Here is an 18,433-nt window from a genome sequence, read left to right on the forward strand (position 1 = left end):
ATGATCAAGTCATTAACATCATCTGAGAAGCATGTGCACAATACTAACATCTATTGGCTTTATTATTGTTTCTAATTATTTACAATTATAATTAAAATTTATTGTGTTAAATTATCTTGTCATAAATTCGTAATATTAGATGGGATTGTCTAAAATTTTCAAAATTTACATTTTCTGTTGATCAATTCATTAACATCATCTGAGTAAAGTTGCGTTCAACTTATGGACATTTTAGTTTTTTATTTTTTTTTTATTTTTTTAATCACAAATTAGAAACCATAAAATTTTAAGGATCGGGTAAAGAAATAAATAAATAATCAACCTAAGTTATCTGTAAATTTATGGCACAAAAAATTGACACTCACTCTAAATGTGTCAAAAAAAACAGTTTTTTTAAATTTGAACCAAGAGTGACCAATTTTTCAAAAAAAAGTATACAATGAGACCATTTATCTTTGATACAAGGTAGTCACAATTAATCTTGACCATTGAATATGAAGTTGGGTGGCTATATATATTCTATTGACCAAATTCAAAGGTCAAAAGAAATTTTTTCGAACTTTATAACACATTGAAGCTATCAAATTCCATAATGATTGGTTGTGAATAATTGTAAACTCCTTGTATAAAACATAAATAGTTTCATTGTCTACAATCCCATTTTTAATAGTTAAATATTACTACAACAGTATCGTTAAAATGCTATACTTCTAAATATTTCCATACTCATGATTTACATATTTGAATGACGTACGGTACACGGTACTCCAATGATTATCTACCCTCCATTTTTGTTGAATGGCAGGGATTACCATTAGTAGGACCCACCAGGAAATTCAGCAGCATACAATTGATCCCCACTTTCTATCGTCATCCATCGAGATGGATGATATTTCGATGATTCTGCACCGTTTTGCAGGACCACTCTATTGGATTACACTACGCCTTTCATTAAGAAACTACAGAGTGCTACAAATGTAGCATACAAACAGAAGGCTACATATCATTTCAACCGTTTATTGCTACCATTAGACGGTTTGAAAAAGTTTATATAAGGATGCAACCTTATAATGTAGAACTACGGATGCACCTTAAAAATCCATCGAAAAATGTAGTTTTAATATTGAAAAACCCTTTGATTGAACACGTCGATATGTATGACCATGAAAAATAAAAAGATTTTAAGTCTCAAAAATAGTACATTTTTCTACATATTATCTATACCGTCCATTTTCAAGATTTTCATATGTTTATAGGATCTCCTAAAAAACTACCCAGGTCCTAATAACTTCAAATAACATAAGACATCTTCCACCGGAACCCCGATTCAACTGATAAGAGCTTCAAATGTACATATTTTACACATCAAGGGTTTCTGGGATAATTACCCAGTTTGTTCTTCCTTTTCTACCCAAAATTGGGGAGAACAATTTGGAAGATAGCCATAGGTATGGTGATGTGGGAAGTGTGGAAGGAGAGGAATAGAATAACCTTTGAAGGTGTGACTTTGCCCTAACAAAAAGTGATTCTTTTAATTAAGCAGTCGGTATGATCATGTATTTTTGTGACCAAGGAGGGATTGGGCATCACAAAAGTGGATGTGATGGTCAATATTTCCAATCTATTTTCTCTTGGGTTTAGGAGGATCGACCAAAAGCTTTGTAGATAAGCTCCACCCTCAGGTTGCGTTAAGATTAATTTTGATGGTAGCTCTCTTGGTAACCCAGGTCCGACGGGTATTGGAGGTGTAATCCGTGATTGCTATGGGAATACTATGCAGGACCGATTGGGGTTGCTATTGTAAATTTTGCTGAGATGAATACTGTTCTTAGAGGTTTGTTCATTTTTATAAACCATAACTTGAGGACAACCTATTTAATTGAAGGTGACTCTTTAAACGTTATTAGATGGTGTAAAAAAAAGCAGTCTATTCCGTGGGAACTTCGATCTTTATGGTTACAGATTATGGATTTTACAACAAGCTAGACTATTACTTTCTCACATGTTTATAGAGAGGCTAATGAGGTTTTTGATGCTTTGGCAAAATGGGGCGTTGGGCTTGTTTTTCTCTCTATATCTCCTGTTGTAATTTTCTTTTAGTTTATCAATAAAATTTTGAACATTGATAAAAAAAAAAAAAAAACAGGGTTACATCATTGTATAAACTTTTTTCAAATTATATACTATGATAAAATTTGAAGATGCACCTAACCCCTACAGCTACGGATGCAACCGTATGCCAACTGCACCCTAAGACGGTTATATTACTTGCTCTGCTCAATAACTCGTTTAAGAAATGTTCATCTGGACCATACGATATTGATGAGGATGATTGATGGTTGATGTGATATGTAGCTATCAATTAGTTGCAACATCGTATTCAATGTCCCATGAAAGCATCATGCAGACGTATAAATTGATTACAAAAATATCATAAGAGGTTACTACCGAACAATGAATAGATTGGACGGTGATGATGGAGATTCAGCCCCACCAAGCATGTATCTCGTTCTTGTTTATCTTCACTCCCATCCATCACTGTCCAACCCTTCAAATGGATGGTGATAATTTGCATCACACTTTCATCTCATCGTATTAGATGAGGATGGCATAATTCATTTACGGGTGAGATTTGTATATGGTTGGCACCTTCAACCATCAAGGCACACTGCCAAATGATGTTAAAAGATATTGTTTCAATATGAAAATCCTTATGATGGTCTAAAAATCTAATTTTATTTCCGATTATGAAATATAATACTTTAAACTAGTGGAAATCGAGCAGATCAACAAACACTTGAAAGTATTAAAAATAGACACTTAAGATAATACATTATAAAATACACTAATTCCAAAACTAAGAATCTTTTTTTTTCTTTTTCATATATTTTGAGGTCAAGATGATCAATTGAAAGATTTTTCGGTGTCGGGATAACCATTTCCAATCCATTTTTAGGTACGACTAACTTCTATAGTATAATGTTCACACTCTATACAAACTTTCTCCTTCACATTATCCCAAGTTTGCTATGATCTATATGACCACCGAAAATAACACAAGGTCATCACCATCCAATCGATCAATCTGGCGGTGTTGGAGTGAGAGAGAGTGGCCCTATCACTTCGACCATGGCAAGGTCTTCTCCGCTCTCTCTCCACCTCCGTCGATCAATGAAGTAAACGGTCTTTACACTCGTGACCATACATGTTATACAATCATCTGGAAAAAATTCGTGTCCCTGCTGCCCGTTAGATCCACAGAGTGAGCATCGAGCGCAGAGTGGAAGAGAGAGAGAGTGTTGAAGAGAGAGAGGGAGAGTGGGGGGCTCTCGCTCTTGCGATTCAAGGAGAGAGAAAGCGGACTCTGCCTCATGTGGAGAGAGATTCTAGAGAGAGAGATGTTCCCTCAATTCGGTGCCACTGCTGCGGGCTTCAGCAAAGCTTCGACGATGGTGTTCAGGATCGGGAGTGATGCCCACCTCTACGACGACCCAGAAGATGTGAGCATTGCTCCTCTTCTCGATAGCAAATTCGACACAGAGAAATCGGAGGCTCTCAAGCGATTGCTCGCCCTCATTGCGCAGGGTTGCGATGTCTCCAATTTTTTCCCTCAGGTTCACTGCCATTGAATTCTGCAAATCTTTCTTTAAGTTGTGATAAATTGCTTTTTTGAATTTATGGACCTGATTTGTGTTCCGATGGATCTGGTCTATATTGAACGTTTCATGATATGGAATTCAAAATGCTTCGATTCATACACCTCTTGCTTCTTATTTTGTATATGGGGCAATACATTTTACGTGTTAATTTTTTGTGGGAATTCATGGGTTTTCTATTATTTATTATGTTTATTCGATTCAAACCATTCTCTATTTGCATGATGCCTTATGATTGTTATTATTATTTATATTCTTCAAAGGGCAGAAATCATTGTATTTGGATTTTGTGTTTTGGGTTCGTAGTTGATTACGGTAGACTTGTGTTTCAGAAAAGAATCAATGGCCAATTGCTGTTTTCCTCCCTTTTTTTTTTTTTCTTGGGTGGCCTTTTTGGTTTTATTATCATTTATTATGGTTGTCATTCTACATGTATTATTCTCTTAGTTTGCTCTTAGTTTGAAGTGGAGTTGATTATTAGGCATTTGGACTGGAAGGCTTGCAGAGTTTTCCTTTATTTTATTTTTCCTCAGTGGAAGCTGAGGTCAGTGACTTGTTTGGATTCCTCTATAACTCTCGCATTTTCATGGATACCATATGATATCAGTAAGCTAGATTATGGGCTATGAGACCCATGTGTTAGTTTGGAAGAACTCGCAAAATTTTGTGGATGTGGTGTGTCTAAATATGAATTTTTTTGGATGATAGGCATATAACTAGTCAAGAATAAGGCATTTAATGTATCAAATGGTTGTTGTTCTATGGGGATGTTGTTAAAATTTTATAGTAATGATTTTTTAACGCACAGTGTGGGCCCAAAACTTGTAAAAATTATAGCAATGTTTAGAAATGGATGCTTTTAGAGCATGTCACATGTTCTTTTTTCAGCTGTAAAGGCGAGAAACTTCTTTGTCTCCAAAACTTGATGCAATTATTAAGCTAGAATGACCTCTCCTTTTACCGTATTTGAGCTTCTTAGCTTTCTTCCTGTTGGTGTCGTCTCTAGACTGCTTACTGCCTTTTCATGTTTTCTTGTCTTTTCCTTAACTTTTTTCATTATGAGACCTTCAATTATCTAAAAGCCTCTCGTCCTCTAGAACCAACCTTTTTGTACAAAGGCAAACAATCTGCCAATGCTTATTTGTTGACTGATCTAATACTCCCCTTACTGCCTCAAATTCTGTTGTAGATTGTCCCTCTTTCCCACCTCATCCACAATGACTGAATTGTTATTTGTAGTTCCCCAGTATGCTTTCCCCAAAGTCCTTGTTCCGAAAATGGTTCAAAATAAATGCAGTTGCATTGAAGTAGCTGACCATGTATAAGAAATGATCCCCAAATTTTGCATAATATAACAGTAGCAAGTCGGTATTAAAATAATAAATTTTATATAAAAAATAGTCTCCACCTGTTACATTATGTAATGCAATGTGTGAGTGCAATAAAAGGCCCTTTACATGAAAATTACAGTCACCATTCTTGAATAGCAGCCACAAAAATGGCATGACTGCTACTACATGGGGTTTCAGCTTTTGAAGAAACAAATGGCAAGGCCACATAGCAGCTGTTTTTTAATATAGAAAAAATATTTGAAGCAATAGGGTTGATAATTCTTTAATTTGCAATTTTACTTTTTCCCCTTTCTTCTCTGTTTTTTCTTTCCTTTTTGTTTTAGGCAACTTTTCCATTACCTTTACTATCAGATGTCTGTATTCCCTTTTAAGATTAGACTGGACAAGTTCTAGACCCGTTTCCTGGTCATGGCCCACCAATCTGGTCTTTATAACATTGATACAAACTTCCACCGAGTTAATTATAGAGAATTTGCTAATTTGGAATATTCCTATAAATGGTGCATTGTGGTTTGGATGTTATTGGCATCTAATCTATCATATGTACTGGCGGGCACACACAGATCATTTGGATGCACTCATTCATGTATATTCATGTAATTCAACATAGTACATAAATTCTTGAAACCAGTATTTATTTATCTTATGACTTATGTCAACCATAATTGTAACAATATATTTATCTATATACCTTACAAATTCATGGACATAAAATTTATAGCATTGAAACATAACATGCATGTGTACGTCACGGACTGTTGCATGCACATATACAGATGCAAATATACACGCTCGCAAGCACATTTATCCATGCCTTTACATGGGTTGCAAAGAATAGCTGTTGATATGCATTTCCGTGCCTGTAGTTATTGAAGGGATTAATTTTAAATATTCAATATACTTTCTATAAAATAATGCATTGATATAGGTAATTGATTTACATAGTTTTGGGGTCTATATGAGTTTTTATTCTTTGTTGGCAACTTTGGGATTTTGGTTATTTGTTAAATATATTTAGTTTATGAATTTAAGTTTTTGTTTGTTCATTGGATATGCAGGTTGTGAAAAATGTAGCATCCCAGTCGTTGGAAGTGAAGAAACTTGTCTATGTATATCTACTGCATTATGCTGAAAAGTATGTCATGTCAATGTTTCTATCATACATGTAATACAATTTTTATGTTGAGAAACCAATTAGATTATGTGAACTTTGCTTCATCATTTAATTTGATCGCCCTTTAAATAAGGCTGAAATTCTTGTCTTTCATACTGTGTCTTTAATTATTGTTATCACTAAGTAATTGTAGTGTGGAGAAATTATCTCATCCATTACATTTGGATTCAATGATTAACTTACGAAACAACAAAACTATTATCCACAGTGCTTTGAAAAAGCTCACTTACAGTATAGTAGTACTAAAGGAATGAGTCTCAGCATTTCTTCATGCACTCGCCAATTTTAGTTGCTCGTATACAACACATATTTACATTTTTTTGCAAAGGATTCGCAACAGAAAGAAATGCTACAATACTGCATATAGGGCAATAATTGAGAAGATCTTATTAAACTGCATCTTATATGGACTGGTTAAACTTCCTCTCATGTTTGTGAGACGGAATAAATGCAGAAAACAAAGAAAGTCAAATCAATAAAAGCATTTTTGACAAAAAATTGCAACCTGAGGGTGTGTGTGTGTACACACACGCGTGTGTGCACGTGCGTATGTGCATATGCATGTGCATGTGCGTGTGTGTTTGCGTGCGCACGCACATGCGTGTGCATGCGTGTGTGTGTGCGTGTGTTGTGTGTTTGAGGTGGTGTGGGGCGGTTGGGGTGTGCTTGAGAGCTTTGTCTCTACCTTTGTTCTTTGTTTATTTCTCATGTCATCATGTTCTCTTTTTGCCACTCTATATGTCTATTGCTCTGTCATACTTGATAGAATAGAGAAGCAACATTGCCAGAGCAAAACTAGAGTTTGGGCTTGTTTACGCTTTTCCTTATTTACCCTTCAACATTTTTGTTCCTTCAATGAAATTATCAATAACACAAAATAAAAAATGTATTTTTGGACTCAGGGTTTGGTAGTCATGCAGGTACTAAGAAAGCATTTTGGATGTTATCGTTCAACCTCATGTCTTTTGGTTGCAATTGACACAGCGTGGTTTGGTGTGCAGTCATCCTCTTGACTGCATGTATAGAGCTGTTGCAACCAGGACCTATCTGCGTGCATCAAGTGATTGTTACCAGAAGGTCAGCCTAGTAGTTACCATGATATGGATGCCATCTAGGGATATGTACTTGACCAGCTGGTGTATTTGCATGATAGTAGCTTTCATCAAATGGCGCTGCAAACATGAAGTAACTCTGTAAGCCCACATTTACAGTTGAGCTGATTTCGTCACAATCAATGGAGTATACAAATCCATGAATTCATCAAACTCTACCAGTCAACATGGCTTTGAAGTCATAAACCTGCAGTTGGTATTGAGTTCATATGTGCAGTGGTCAGTTCCCAAGGAAATGGGCAAATGACTTCACAATTTGAATTAAATGAGTCTGGTTGTGAGGGTCTCATTGTGGTGTCCTTGGGGTAGAAAGATTCATTAATCTGTTCAAGTAGAACAGTTAGAGTAAGCCAATGTGTTAAATCTGAATATCATGAAGCCAAGTTAGATTGTTTGGATTGAGAATCCAAGCAACTTCTGCTGGCATCATCAAATTTTAACTGGCTGTTGTATCACAAAAAGATTCATCCTTCACGGAGGAGAAATCATTCCTGTTAAGTTCAGTCATGACTGAATACAGAAAGAGGTGCAGTGACGACGACAGGAATTCTAGAGGTGAGAAGTCATTGGGAGCACAGAATGAGTTGAATGAGAATGTAAGATATTTGTTATTGAAGAATAAACAATGCTGGAGTTAAAATTCACATTTGATACTTTACAGGACAGATAATAAGTCATACACTAGTGAACATTTTGTTATATTTCTAACATTTTGTTATATTTCTAATGACTATCACCATGAGGAAGACCTTGCTCTTTCATTGACGGGGTGCATACATTATAGTTTGATAACCAGTCTTTGTTTCTTTCTTGGCCCATACATTGCTTTCTTTTAACAGTGTAGCTCCATCTACTTAAACTATCAATAGAGCGTGCATCTTTTACAATTGTTTCATGCCCTGAATGGGTATGAGGAGAGAGGATGATTTATGTGAGAATAGAATGGCATGAATGTCAACAGTTTTGTTCTATAGTCCTCTTTACTCTCTTTGTTTTTTGGATTAGAGTCCTGGTCGCGCTCTTTTACTCTTTTATATTCTGCTTATACTCCAAGTTATGTGGCGTAATCTTTGTGAATTGGAGCAAGAGAAGTGCCTTTTCTTGATGAATGTAACCCATAATGCATAGTTTCTAGTTATTGGAGAAAAGTTCTCTGATTCATGGATCTTCATATAGCATGTTACTCAATGCAGTTCTTGGATATTTTGCACTTAATCTGTGTCTACTAGTTTTGTTTTTTTGGGTGAATTTAGGGATTTTATCTTATCAAAAGAATGCATTTAGTGGGTAAAAAATTGAATGCATCCATTCAGCCATACTTCTAAAAAGGGCTTTTTTTTGTCTATCAGGCGACCAAATGAAGCATTGCTTTCTATTAACTGCTTCCAAAAGGATCTATCAGATTTGAACCCCTTAGTTCGTGCATGGGCTCTTCGTGCTATGTCAGGGATTCGTTTACATGATGTAGCTCCTCTTGTTTTGGCGGCAGTCAACAAGTGCGCCAGGGACCCATCTCCATATGTTAGAAAATGTGCGGCAAGTGCCCTTCCAAAGATTCATGATTTACAATTGGAGGAAAACTATGGTGCTCTTGCAGAGGTCTGCTTAATGTAGATTTTTCTTAGGTCTTTGTTTTGTTAACCATCAGAGGAAAAGAGATAGTGTACTATAATTCATTGAAATTTGTAAAAGATTTAATGTATTGGGTTCATTGTCGTCCAATGAAATGATGGATGGTAGTCAACAGAGAGTGGAACCCACTTATGTCCTGTTCTGTCAGGTTGTACTCTTTCTCTATCACTGCCCATCACCATTTCAATTGACGGTGATGACCCAATAAACTATGGTTCTCCATAGTCCATTGGATTACATACTTCCCCAGCAAAATGTTTTGTGGTCTATTCATGGCTTCTATGACTTGTCTTCAGCTATCTTGTTATTATTGTTGTGCAGCTTGTTGGTATCTTGTTAAATGATAGTTCCCCAGGCGTAGTTGGAGCTGCAGCAGCTGCGTTTAATTCTGTTTCCCCTAACAATCTATCATTGATTGGGAGAAGCTTTAAACGACTATGTGAGACTCTCCCTGATGTTGAAGAGTGGGGCCAGATTGTCTTGATTGGAATCCTGCTACGATATGTGGTAGCAAGGCACGGGCTTTCAAAAGGATCCATACTGCTTCCTTGTAATTGCAATGAAAGTACACTCTCTGACAAGGGTTCTGGTGGATATGGGGTAACAGATAATGACAGTAGCTTCATGCAGCACAATGAAGCTTATGAATCAGAATTGATGACAGCACTATGTAGATGCTATATAGAGGGACAGGACGAGTATTTGTCAAGATTAAATTCTCCTAACAAAGATGATACCAATACATCTGGACTCATTTTTACGTCATACGAAAATAATGACGTGAAACTCTTGCTTCAATGTACTTCGCCTTTATTATGGAGTCAAAACAGTGCAGTCGTACTTGTGGCTGCTGGAACTCACTGGATTATGGCACCTAAGGATGATTTGAGGAAGATAGTGAAGCCACTTTTGTTTCTTTTGAGGTCATCGCATTCCTCGCGATATGTGGTAAGATTTTGAAAGTTTGTTATGTGGAAGGAGGAATTCTTTTTTACCTATGAAAAATGAGAGTAATTTTTTTCTGTTCCTCTGAAGCCATTTTTGCCTTTCCATAATTTCAAATATGACAACTTGTGGAGCCACATTTGTTGACATATTAAGCTATGTATATCGGTGTGTTTTTGTGTGGTTCTCATTAAAGTTTCTTGATAATTTACCTACTTTCTTGAGTTTGGGATTTTCTTGCAATCAAGAGGTGCTTATAACTGGAATATTTTCCATGCTTTTGAAAATTTGTTCCTAAATTATCAGCATTCAGATGCTTACAAAGCCATGAAACTTTGATGACTCTGTCCTTTTGATTGAAGACTAATTTTTGGTTTGTTAGTTTATGTGGAAACTAAAATGGGAAAGATATCTATACTTCCGCTATAGCATAGAAGATCTATACTTCCCCTACCATCCTGTCCAATTTTGATTAAGTGAGCTACTAACCGTTTGATCTTAGATCCAACGTCCCAGAGTATTTTATTTTTAATTTTTTTTATACAAATTGTATGAATATGAAATTTGGTACGTGTCATCTTCTCATTGGGGCGCACCTACAAAAAATATTAAAAATAATTTATCGATAAAATATAATGCCAAAAATACCCCTTGAAACTTTTAGGGGTAATTTTGGTCATTTTATTTTATTGGAAATATTTTTTTATATTTTTTAGAAGTGCAAGTATAATAGAGGATTGGATGCCCAAAGTTTGGTGTCAAAATATTTTGTATAAAAAAATTAAAAATAAAATAGTGTAGAGACATGACATTGTGATTGGGGCTATCTTAGCCGTCCATTCAGAATGGACGATTGGATAAGGGGAAGCATATAAGTTTTATGCTATAGGGGAAGCATAGAAAGCTTGCCCAACTAAAATTATCCTATTTTTAAGTGTCCTGCTGAAACTAGAAGTGATCTACAGATATTTACTTCTGAAATTTGACTTGAGATTTGCAATATAGCTATATCTGGAATTTAAGATTTGCAATATAGCTATATCTGAAATTTGAGTTGTTCGGTGTTGCATGGGTATGCATTTTGACTGTTTATTTACTGAATCAAGACTCAGTTGTGTGTTATATATTGATACTTCCTTGACGTCTCTCCCTCTATCCTATGTTTTTTTTCCTTTTCGGCTGTTTTTGATATCAAATGCAACAATGATATCTGAGTGGCCTCCCAAAGGCTGAAGGCCTCTCAAATGGTCACCCAATAACTGATAGTCCCATGCTGCACTCTCATTAGGCGGCTCGGTTAACCTCATAATATTATGAATACACATGTACTAATCCTCTATGGATGCTTACCTGTAATAACTAATCCTCTATGGATGCTCACCTGTAATAAAATTATTTTTGGTTACGTCATACTCAATTACCTCTAGAATGAAAGAGTGCTCCAAAGTCCAAAATCTAGGTCTCATTCTTTAGTGCTCAATTCCCAGATGGCACTTGCCCTAAACTTTCCTCCTCTATATGTTTACATCCATGAGGCACATTAGTAAGTGAGTAGAAACATCAACAAAGTTGATCCTACTTTTTTCGAGTCACACTGCTCCACATGAACCTCTTAATCAGTTTATTATGATTCATTTGCTCTAGGGAATCGGTTATTTGTTTTTGTTTGTACTGAAATTATTTCCGAGTATAAGCCCTATAAAGTGGTTTCTGTGAAGGCGGGGCATCAAAATGCAGCTCCAGGATGTATATAAAAGGGTGCGAGCCCACTAATCATACATGATTCAGCCTTAGGGTGGATATTCTTTTTCTTGATGGTGGCTAGCCGGTAACCACGGATTTCTGCTTTTGGTCGTGGTACTACTGGTGTTTATTGAAGTTGATTCTCAATATTCTTGAGGTTTGTCTGATTTCAGTTTTCAGAATGGGTGTTCGATACAGTTTTAGATTGAAGGGGAGTCTGATATCTGTCTTGGGATAACATGAGCCAGGTGCACAAATCAAATAGGCATGGTTTATTTGTAATTTCTTGTCTTGCACTATTTTATTTCTTAACTGAGTCAGGAAAAGGTTAGTTATGCTCTGTAAGATATTTAGTCCACTTTTACGTCCGAGCTGGTTCTCAATATTATTATGCCAAGTCTAAATTCTTGATGCTTCACAAACATGTCTCACTATTATTATGCCAAGTCTAAATTCTTGATGCTTCACAAACATGGCATGTGAGCTTTTCATAGATAAGTATGGTAGATTCCATTTTGTTTTATTCTTGTGGTCTATATCTTGCACACCCCCTTACTTATGAAATTGGAAGAATCCTGTGGCTAGTTTAGTTCTTTTACTGAGGTTTATATACTGCCTTTGCATCAATGCCACTTCTTATTCTGGTAGTGTAAACTCTTGTTGGTTGAATGGGGCGTTATGCTGTTTAATAGTCAGTTGAATTCCAGCCATATAAAGAGGAAAGTTCTTTGTAATGTTATAGTGCCTTTGTCATTGGATTCAATATAAACTAATGAAATGAAAATTATTTATTTGTAGCGAGCAGCATTGAGGTAGTCATTCTTTGAGGGAATTTTATTGAAATTGATCAACTTGAGATAGAAGGTTAAATCTATCTCTTGGTAGGTTATTCAAGATGAAAATTTGTTAGTTTGTATTTTGAATTATGACATTTTCATTGATGTCAAGTGAGTTGTGTCTTTATTGTTGTGTTTTTTTGTTCTTATTATTTGAAGCTATTATCTTGTTTTGGGCACAACAATTTGTTTTTGTTTAAATGCTGAGACTATGCTGTGATGTCTTGTTGCAGGTGCTTTCCAACATACTAGTGTTCACAAAGGCGATTCCTTCATTATTTGCATCTCATTTTGAAGACTTTTTCATGTGCTACTCTGATTCATATGAAATCAAAGCTCTAAAAATTGATATATTATCTCTCATTGCCACTGAATCATCAATATCTTTCATTTTTCAAGAATTCCAGGTAGTTGCTTTCCCCCTTTCTTTTTCTTGTTACCAATTAAATCTATGTTATTAGTGATTAGACATTTTGATTCAATGTTATGTAGTGATTTCCCTATTGGCGAATCACAGATTCTTTAATTCAGAGGTTATAAATGGCTAAGATGCATCAATCTAGTGTCAGGCATAAGACTTCTACATAGCTCCTGTCCTTTATGTTTTTTTCACATCGATGTTCTCAAATATCGTATCATAATGCCTTACGTGATAAAATATAATATGGTTAATTTGAACACGAAAAATAAGTGGAGGAATCATAATAAGTTGGTATTGGAGATAATTCATCGAAGAGTTTGGTTGAGGCTTTGTGCTTATGATTGAGATTTCATTTTGGGGGGCCAATCCGTGGTAGTGAGTTATCTGTTTCTGTTTTATTGCTAACTATTCATTTATCAAACTAAATGAGACTACATGTCAAGTTGTATCTGAAGCTATACGCAAATGAAGATAATGTGGCAGCAAAATCGACAAAGAGAGCTAATGCAATAGTCAAAGTTTAGGCAAGCAGGAAAGAGTATTCTGGAAATATGGCGTCTTCTCCCTATCCTATTGTCTATTAAATCAATATCTAATGTGCTTTTGTTAATACATGATGAAAGCTTATCTTTGCTGTTTGAGTGATGTAGATGATTTCCTTATAAGAACAGCTATGCTCCAAAGGGAAGCAACGTCCTTTTGGGTCTGCCGCCTGCCTTGTGGCACTGAGCCTATCACTCTCAAAAAAAAATGTGGCAACAATTTTAGGCTAGTTGTATCTGAAAACTCCCCAACATTATGCAGATCTTATTTCTCACTATTCCTACATATCATTCATAGAAGTAACTTAGTGTCTGTGTCTTTTAACTAGTTGATTACTCGTTTCAGTTTTGTTGAATTATCTGTACGTGTGTCTATTTGGGAATGTATATTGTGCTTGTAACCTGGTTTATAACATGTCGTATAACAAAGTTGTACGCTCTTTGCAGTTTCCCTGTTAGTTGTTAATTTTCAATAAGTTAAGTATATAAAAGCTTTCAGCATCATTTTAGTTGCAATATTCAATCTTGATATTTGAACTTGCTGGCATGGGCAACTGCAGGATGGATGCCCTTGTTGGAACATGGATTACTATTTGGACCTAATCAATTTATGAACTCACATTTCTGTGAGTTTATGACATTTCAAATTTTTTGTATTAGTGCAACTTCAAAGAAAATTTACAGCATCATTTTTTTTTTTTGGAAATTGTTAACTGTTGTATAGATAAAAGATATATATAAGAGGTTGAGCCACCCGCATTCCAGGTGTTTATATTCAAATTCCCCTTACAGGGTCCAAAAAATGCTATACAAGCTGAGAGATAGTAAGTAGGATAACAAGCAGGTGAGGTCTAGAGCTCAAAAAGGTGCTCAAAAGTCTCCTATGTGTTCTGCTGTGAGGCGTGTCCTTAGCTAGGGCGTCGGCTGTGGCGTTGGCGTGCCCCCAGATATGCTGCCAAACCACGTGAGTATCCCTGCAAAGGTGGAAACTTTCATCAAAGATGCGCTCCAATCTCCATGGACAGGGGGATGATTTAGATGCCCAGACCATGACGTTTTTGAAATCCCCTCTATAATCAGAGTTGCACCCCAGGATGGGTTGAAAATTTGAAATTGCAAAGTCCCATGAAGGGCGAACGCTTCAGCCACATTGGAGTTGGTTAGGCCAATGAAGAAGGGTGGTGCCACTAGAATCTCTGAGGATGCCCCCTATTCCAGCATGGCCTGGGTTGCCAAGGGAGCAATCGTCGAAGTCAACCTTGACTTGGCCTTGCTCCGGAGGTCTCCAGAGAGAGGACCAAGAGATGCGTGCTGATCTGAGAGTCAGCAGGTTCTTCCAATTGAGATGGAAGTCTGAGAGAGGGCAGTGCTGGAAAAGTTTATTATTCTTGGCCCAGAAGGTAACCAAGGATTTTGTCGAGAAGGGCCACTAAGGTAGTCTTCCCTCCTCAAAAGCCCGGTTGTTGCATACCAACCAAGTGATCCAGCAAGTGGCAGAAACAGAGGCTCGCCAAAGGGAGATGCAATGTCTAGACCATGGAGCGGAGAGGAAAGCCTGGATTAGTTGGAGGATAGAATTCAGGGTCACCCAAGACCAGCTGAAAAGCTGAAGTACGTACCCCTGTAGAGAGCAAGCTAGGTTGCAATGGATGAAAAGGTGTGCGTTGGTCTCCTCCTCCTCAGTGCACATGGTGCACCTGTTGGGTAACTGTAGGCCCCTTCTTTGGAGTTGGTCAACAGTCGAGCCTCTTTCTGAGAATGTGATCCAGCTAAACATTTGGATCTTGGGAGGAACAAGGGAGAACCAGGCTTTGGCCGCGGTAGAGGGGTGAAGGGTGATTGGGAGAAGGCATTTGGAGGCCCTATGGAAATAGGAGACAGAGAAGGTGCCAGTGGGAGCAGGAGACCAGACAATCTTGTCGTTCCCCTCATGTGGGAGGAAGGTTGAGGAATGTGTTAGTGTTGAGATTGCCTGCAGCCTTTATTACATTAACATGAACTTGTGATTATTTTGGTGCATGTGGTTGCTTCTGCTTGAGTTTCATATACAAATTTGTATTGAAGATACAATTCATGACTCACACCATTCTACACGTTCGTTTCTTTGATGCTGCTATGCATATAAAGATGCGCATGCAAAACTTCAGTCAATGTGTATCCTGTTTGGGAAAGATTATTCTACTTTGCTTCTGTGAAGAATTGCTTGACTAATAAATGCATAATAACATTAGCTTTTTCTTACTTCATAATACAATTAGCTTTTCTGCTGATGTTTACGGTTTTAGTGCATTGTTAGGATTACATTAAAGACCCGGACAGAAGATTTGTTGCTGATACACTTGCTGCAATTGGTGTATGTGCACAACGGCTTCCATCTGTGGCTAGCACTTGCTTGGAAGGGCTTTTGGCTGTAATTCGACAAGGTACTAATTGAATCTCTATCGAAAATAAAGTACTTTTATTTATGACCTTGTAATGAGGTTTCTTATGCTCAACAAATGAAATTTTCACCTTACAGAGTCTTCTGTCAATTGTGGGGATGATAAAGAAACAGAAGCTTATGTATTGACTCAAGCAATTATCTCCATCAAGACTATCATAAGGCGAAATCCTGCTGATTATGAAAAGGTAGGCTTTCTATGATACCGCACCTGTGTGTGGTTAGACATACTAAAACTTAATATTACATCATTGACTTGGTTTGACTGCAAAAATTATAATAATTTTTTGTGTAAATCCCATGAATGAGTCAATTCTAATTTCATCCTGTTTTATGTTTTTGGTAGGTGCTGGTCCATTTGATACGTAGTTTGGACTCAATCAAGGTGCCTGCTGCTCGTGCTGTCATTGTATGGATGTTAGGAGAATACAGTTCTGTTGGTGATACTATTTCTCATATTGTCCCCACTGTCCTTAAATATCTGTCTTCGTCCTTTCCTTCAGAACAACTGGAGACAAAGCAACAGATTATTAACAGTGCAGCCAAGGTTACATGTACTTCGATACTGTTTTCTCTACATTTTGGACTTACAGTGAGGAAATAATGCGAAACTGCTGCACACATTATCAACAAGTTGCTTTTTTTTGCTTGCGATCTTATTTTTGGCTTAGCTGTGCTGCCTGGTTTATTAATAATCGCAGTTGTTTGTGTATTCCTTACTTCTGTTTTCTTAATATATAGGGTGCAATACTTGGGTTTCTTAGGAGGTTATCCATCTTATTTATTGTCCTTGACATATAAGCTACTGATCCTTGACATTTGTTCTTCACTCTAGAGCTTGGATGGGAATTGATGCTCTTGTTCTTGTTTCATCTCACCCATTAGCATCTTTTTTCCTATTCATGTTTTTTAGATTTCTTTAGTAAAGGTTTGAAATGTGTACTATGTAATGGTTGTGACAGAAAACAATAGGTTAATCAAATGCCCAAGTATTGGGCATGTTTCCAGAATGTGTCACACACAGTATAAGGTTGTCCCTGAATTCATCTTCATCTCTTCATGGACCCTCAGATTATTATTTGCAAGAGAAATTCATGATTATAGTCTGAGACATTACCTAATTTTGGAAACACAACTCATATCAAACAATTATGTGACTAGTCACCATTTCCTGTCTTCTTACTATTGGCAAGCAATTTTGCTGAAAGTTTCTTCCACGGCTTCCTTCTTGTGACCAATATGTGGTTCTTATTTCTTCCAAACATGGAGTAACAATGTTTCTAGTTGGAAGTTGAACTGCTCGGAAGCAAGGACTACTGAATCTGAATCTATCATTACTTAGGCTTCTTGGGTTTCTTTTGGACAGACCAACTTTTCGCAACAGGGCCACTTTTGTCCACCATCCATTTAAGAGTGACAAATGGCCCAGCTTGGTCCACTTCACTATTTCCCGGTTATGGACTTTCTTGACCCCATTTACTATGAAAATGCCAATAAAATGCCCTTAGCTATGGAAACAGAATATTTCAAAATAATCAGCTTCTATGATTGAGTTGTTCTGCTATTCAAATCGGGTCTTATGGTGATATAGAAGAAATTTTTAGTGTTTTCTTTTTGTGTGTTTTGATAAGCAAAGCTAATAAGCTTCAATGTAGCCTGTGGCCTCGGTGAAACATGACAATTACATCAAACCATTGGGGGGCTAGTGGTTGGACCCATGTCCTTTACCAAAATTGTTGGGGTTATGTATCAATTTAATGGGGCCTTATGAGTGCATGTACCAATAGGCGATAAAATGAGAGAGAGTAGACTTAGGTGGGCTGGCCATGTGTGGCGTCGACCTAGTACAACACCTGTTAGGATGTGCGAGTTAGTTCAAGTGGAAGGATTGAAAAAGACAAGGGGCAGGCTCAAAAGGACATGGTTGGAAGTAGTCTGAAAAGATATGGGGACTTATGGCTTCACCGAGGGTATGGCCTTAAATAGAGCAAAATGGCGGACCAATATTCGTGTAGTCGGCCCCAATTAATTAAGAAAAGGCTATGATGATGATGATGAGTGCATGTATTGAAAATAATTCATATAGTGATATAATGGCTTCAGTGGGAGTGTGGTTTGAATGGACTGTGGGGTATCACTAATGCCGTGACTCACCTGGCTTTCGATTGGCTAAGTTCGGGTTGATGTTTAAAACCCATAGCCCTAGGCATTGTGCACAGCTGATAAATGTTTTCTAGTAGGGTTATCCCTTGATGAAGTCAGATATATGCTCAGGGTAGTTGGCTAGGGGACTAGATGTGATCCCTATGTCCGGTGGTTGGCTGGAGAGGACAAGGCCCAAAATGCTTATTATTACCCTTGCACAACATGTATACTAGATAGCCGCCAGGGAAGTAGCCCTCTGGGGTGTAACGTGTATGTGTGTTGAAGAGATGTCTCCTTGCAACACTGGACTGTGTTGGAAGGACCCATGATGTTCTAGAATAGGATAGAGCCAATTATAATAGACTTATTAAACATTCCAATTGGTGTGCATCCAACAGAAATTGCACCTACGAATTTGCCAATTATGAGTTGGAT

At 37.0% G+C, this 18,433-nt stretch overlaps 1 protein-coding gene across 4 annotated transcripts in view; it reads left to right on the forward strand.

Annotated features, from left to right (window-relative positions):
* The first annotated feature begins 3,274 nt into the window (after positions 1–3,274).
* The window catches only part of PAT2 (protein affected trafficking 2), a 36,640-nt gene continuing 21,481 nt past the window's right edge, over positions 3,275–18,433 (forward strand). For 3 of the 4 annotated variants that reach the window (XM_006846150.4, XM_011625806.3, XM_088874820.1), the window contains exons 1-8: positions 3,275–3,614; positions 6,067–6,143; positions 8,644–8,893; positions 9,248–9,874; positions 12,684–12,857; positions 15,710–15,836; positions 15,932–16,041; positions 16,200–16,400. In XM_006846150.4, the coding sequence (XP_006846213.2) occupies positions 3,372–3,614; positions 6,067–6,143; positions 8,644–8,893; positions 9,248–9,874; positions 12,684–12,857; positions 15,710–15,836; positions 15,932–16,041; positions 16,200–16,400 (1,809 nt within the window). In that variant the 5' untranslated portion in view covers positions 3,275–3,371. Of the gene's footprint in view, positions 3,615–6,066; positions 6,144–8,643; positions 8,894–9,247; positions 9,875–12,411; positions 12,496–12,683; positions 12,858–15,709; positions 15,837–15,931; positions 16,042–16,199; positions 16,401–18,433 lie in introns of those variants that run through there. The other variant, XM_088874819.1, reaches the window with a different exon arrangement.

The sequence above is a fragment of the Amborella trichopoda genome, chromosome 8, assembly GCF_054954075.1.
Source record: "Amborella trichopoda isolate Santa Cruz 75 chromosome 8, AtrichopodaSantaCruz75HAP2 v2.0, whole genome shotgun sequence".
NCBI lineage: Eukaryota > Viridiplantae > Streptophyta > Magnoliopsida > Amborellales > Amborellaceae > Amborella > Amborella trichopoda.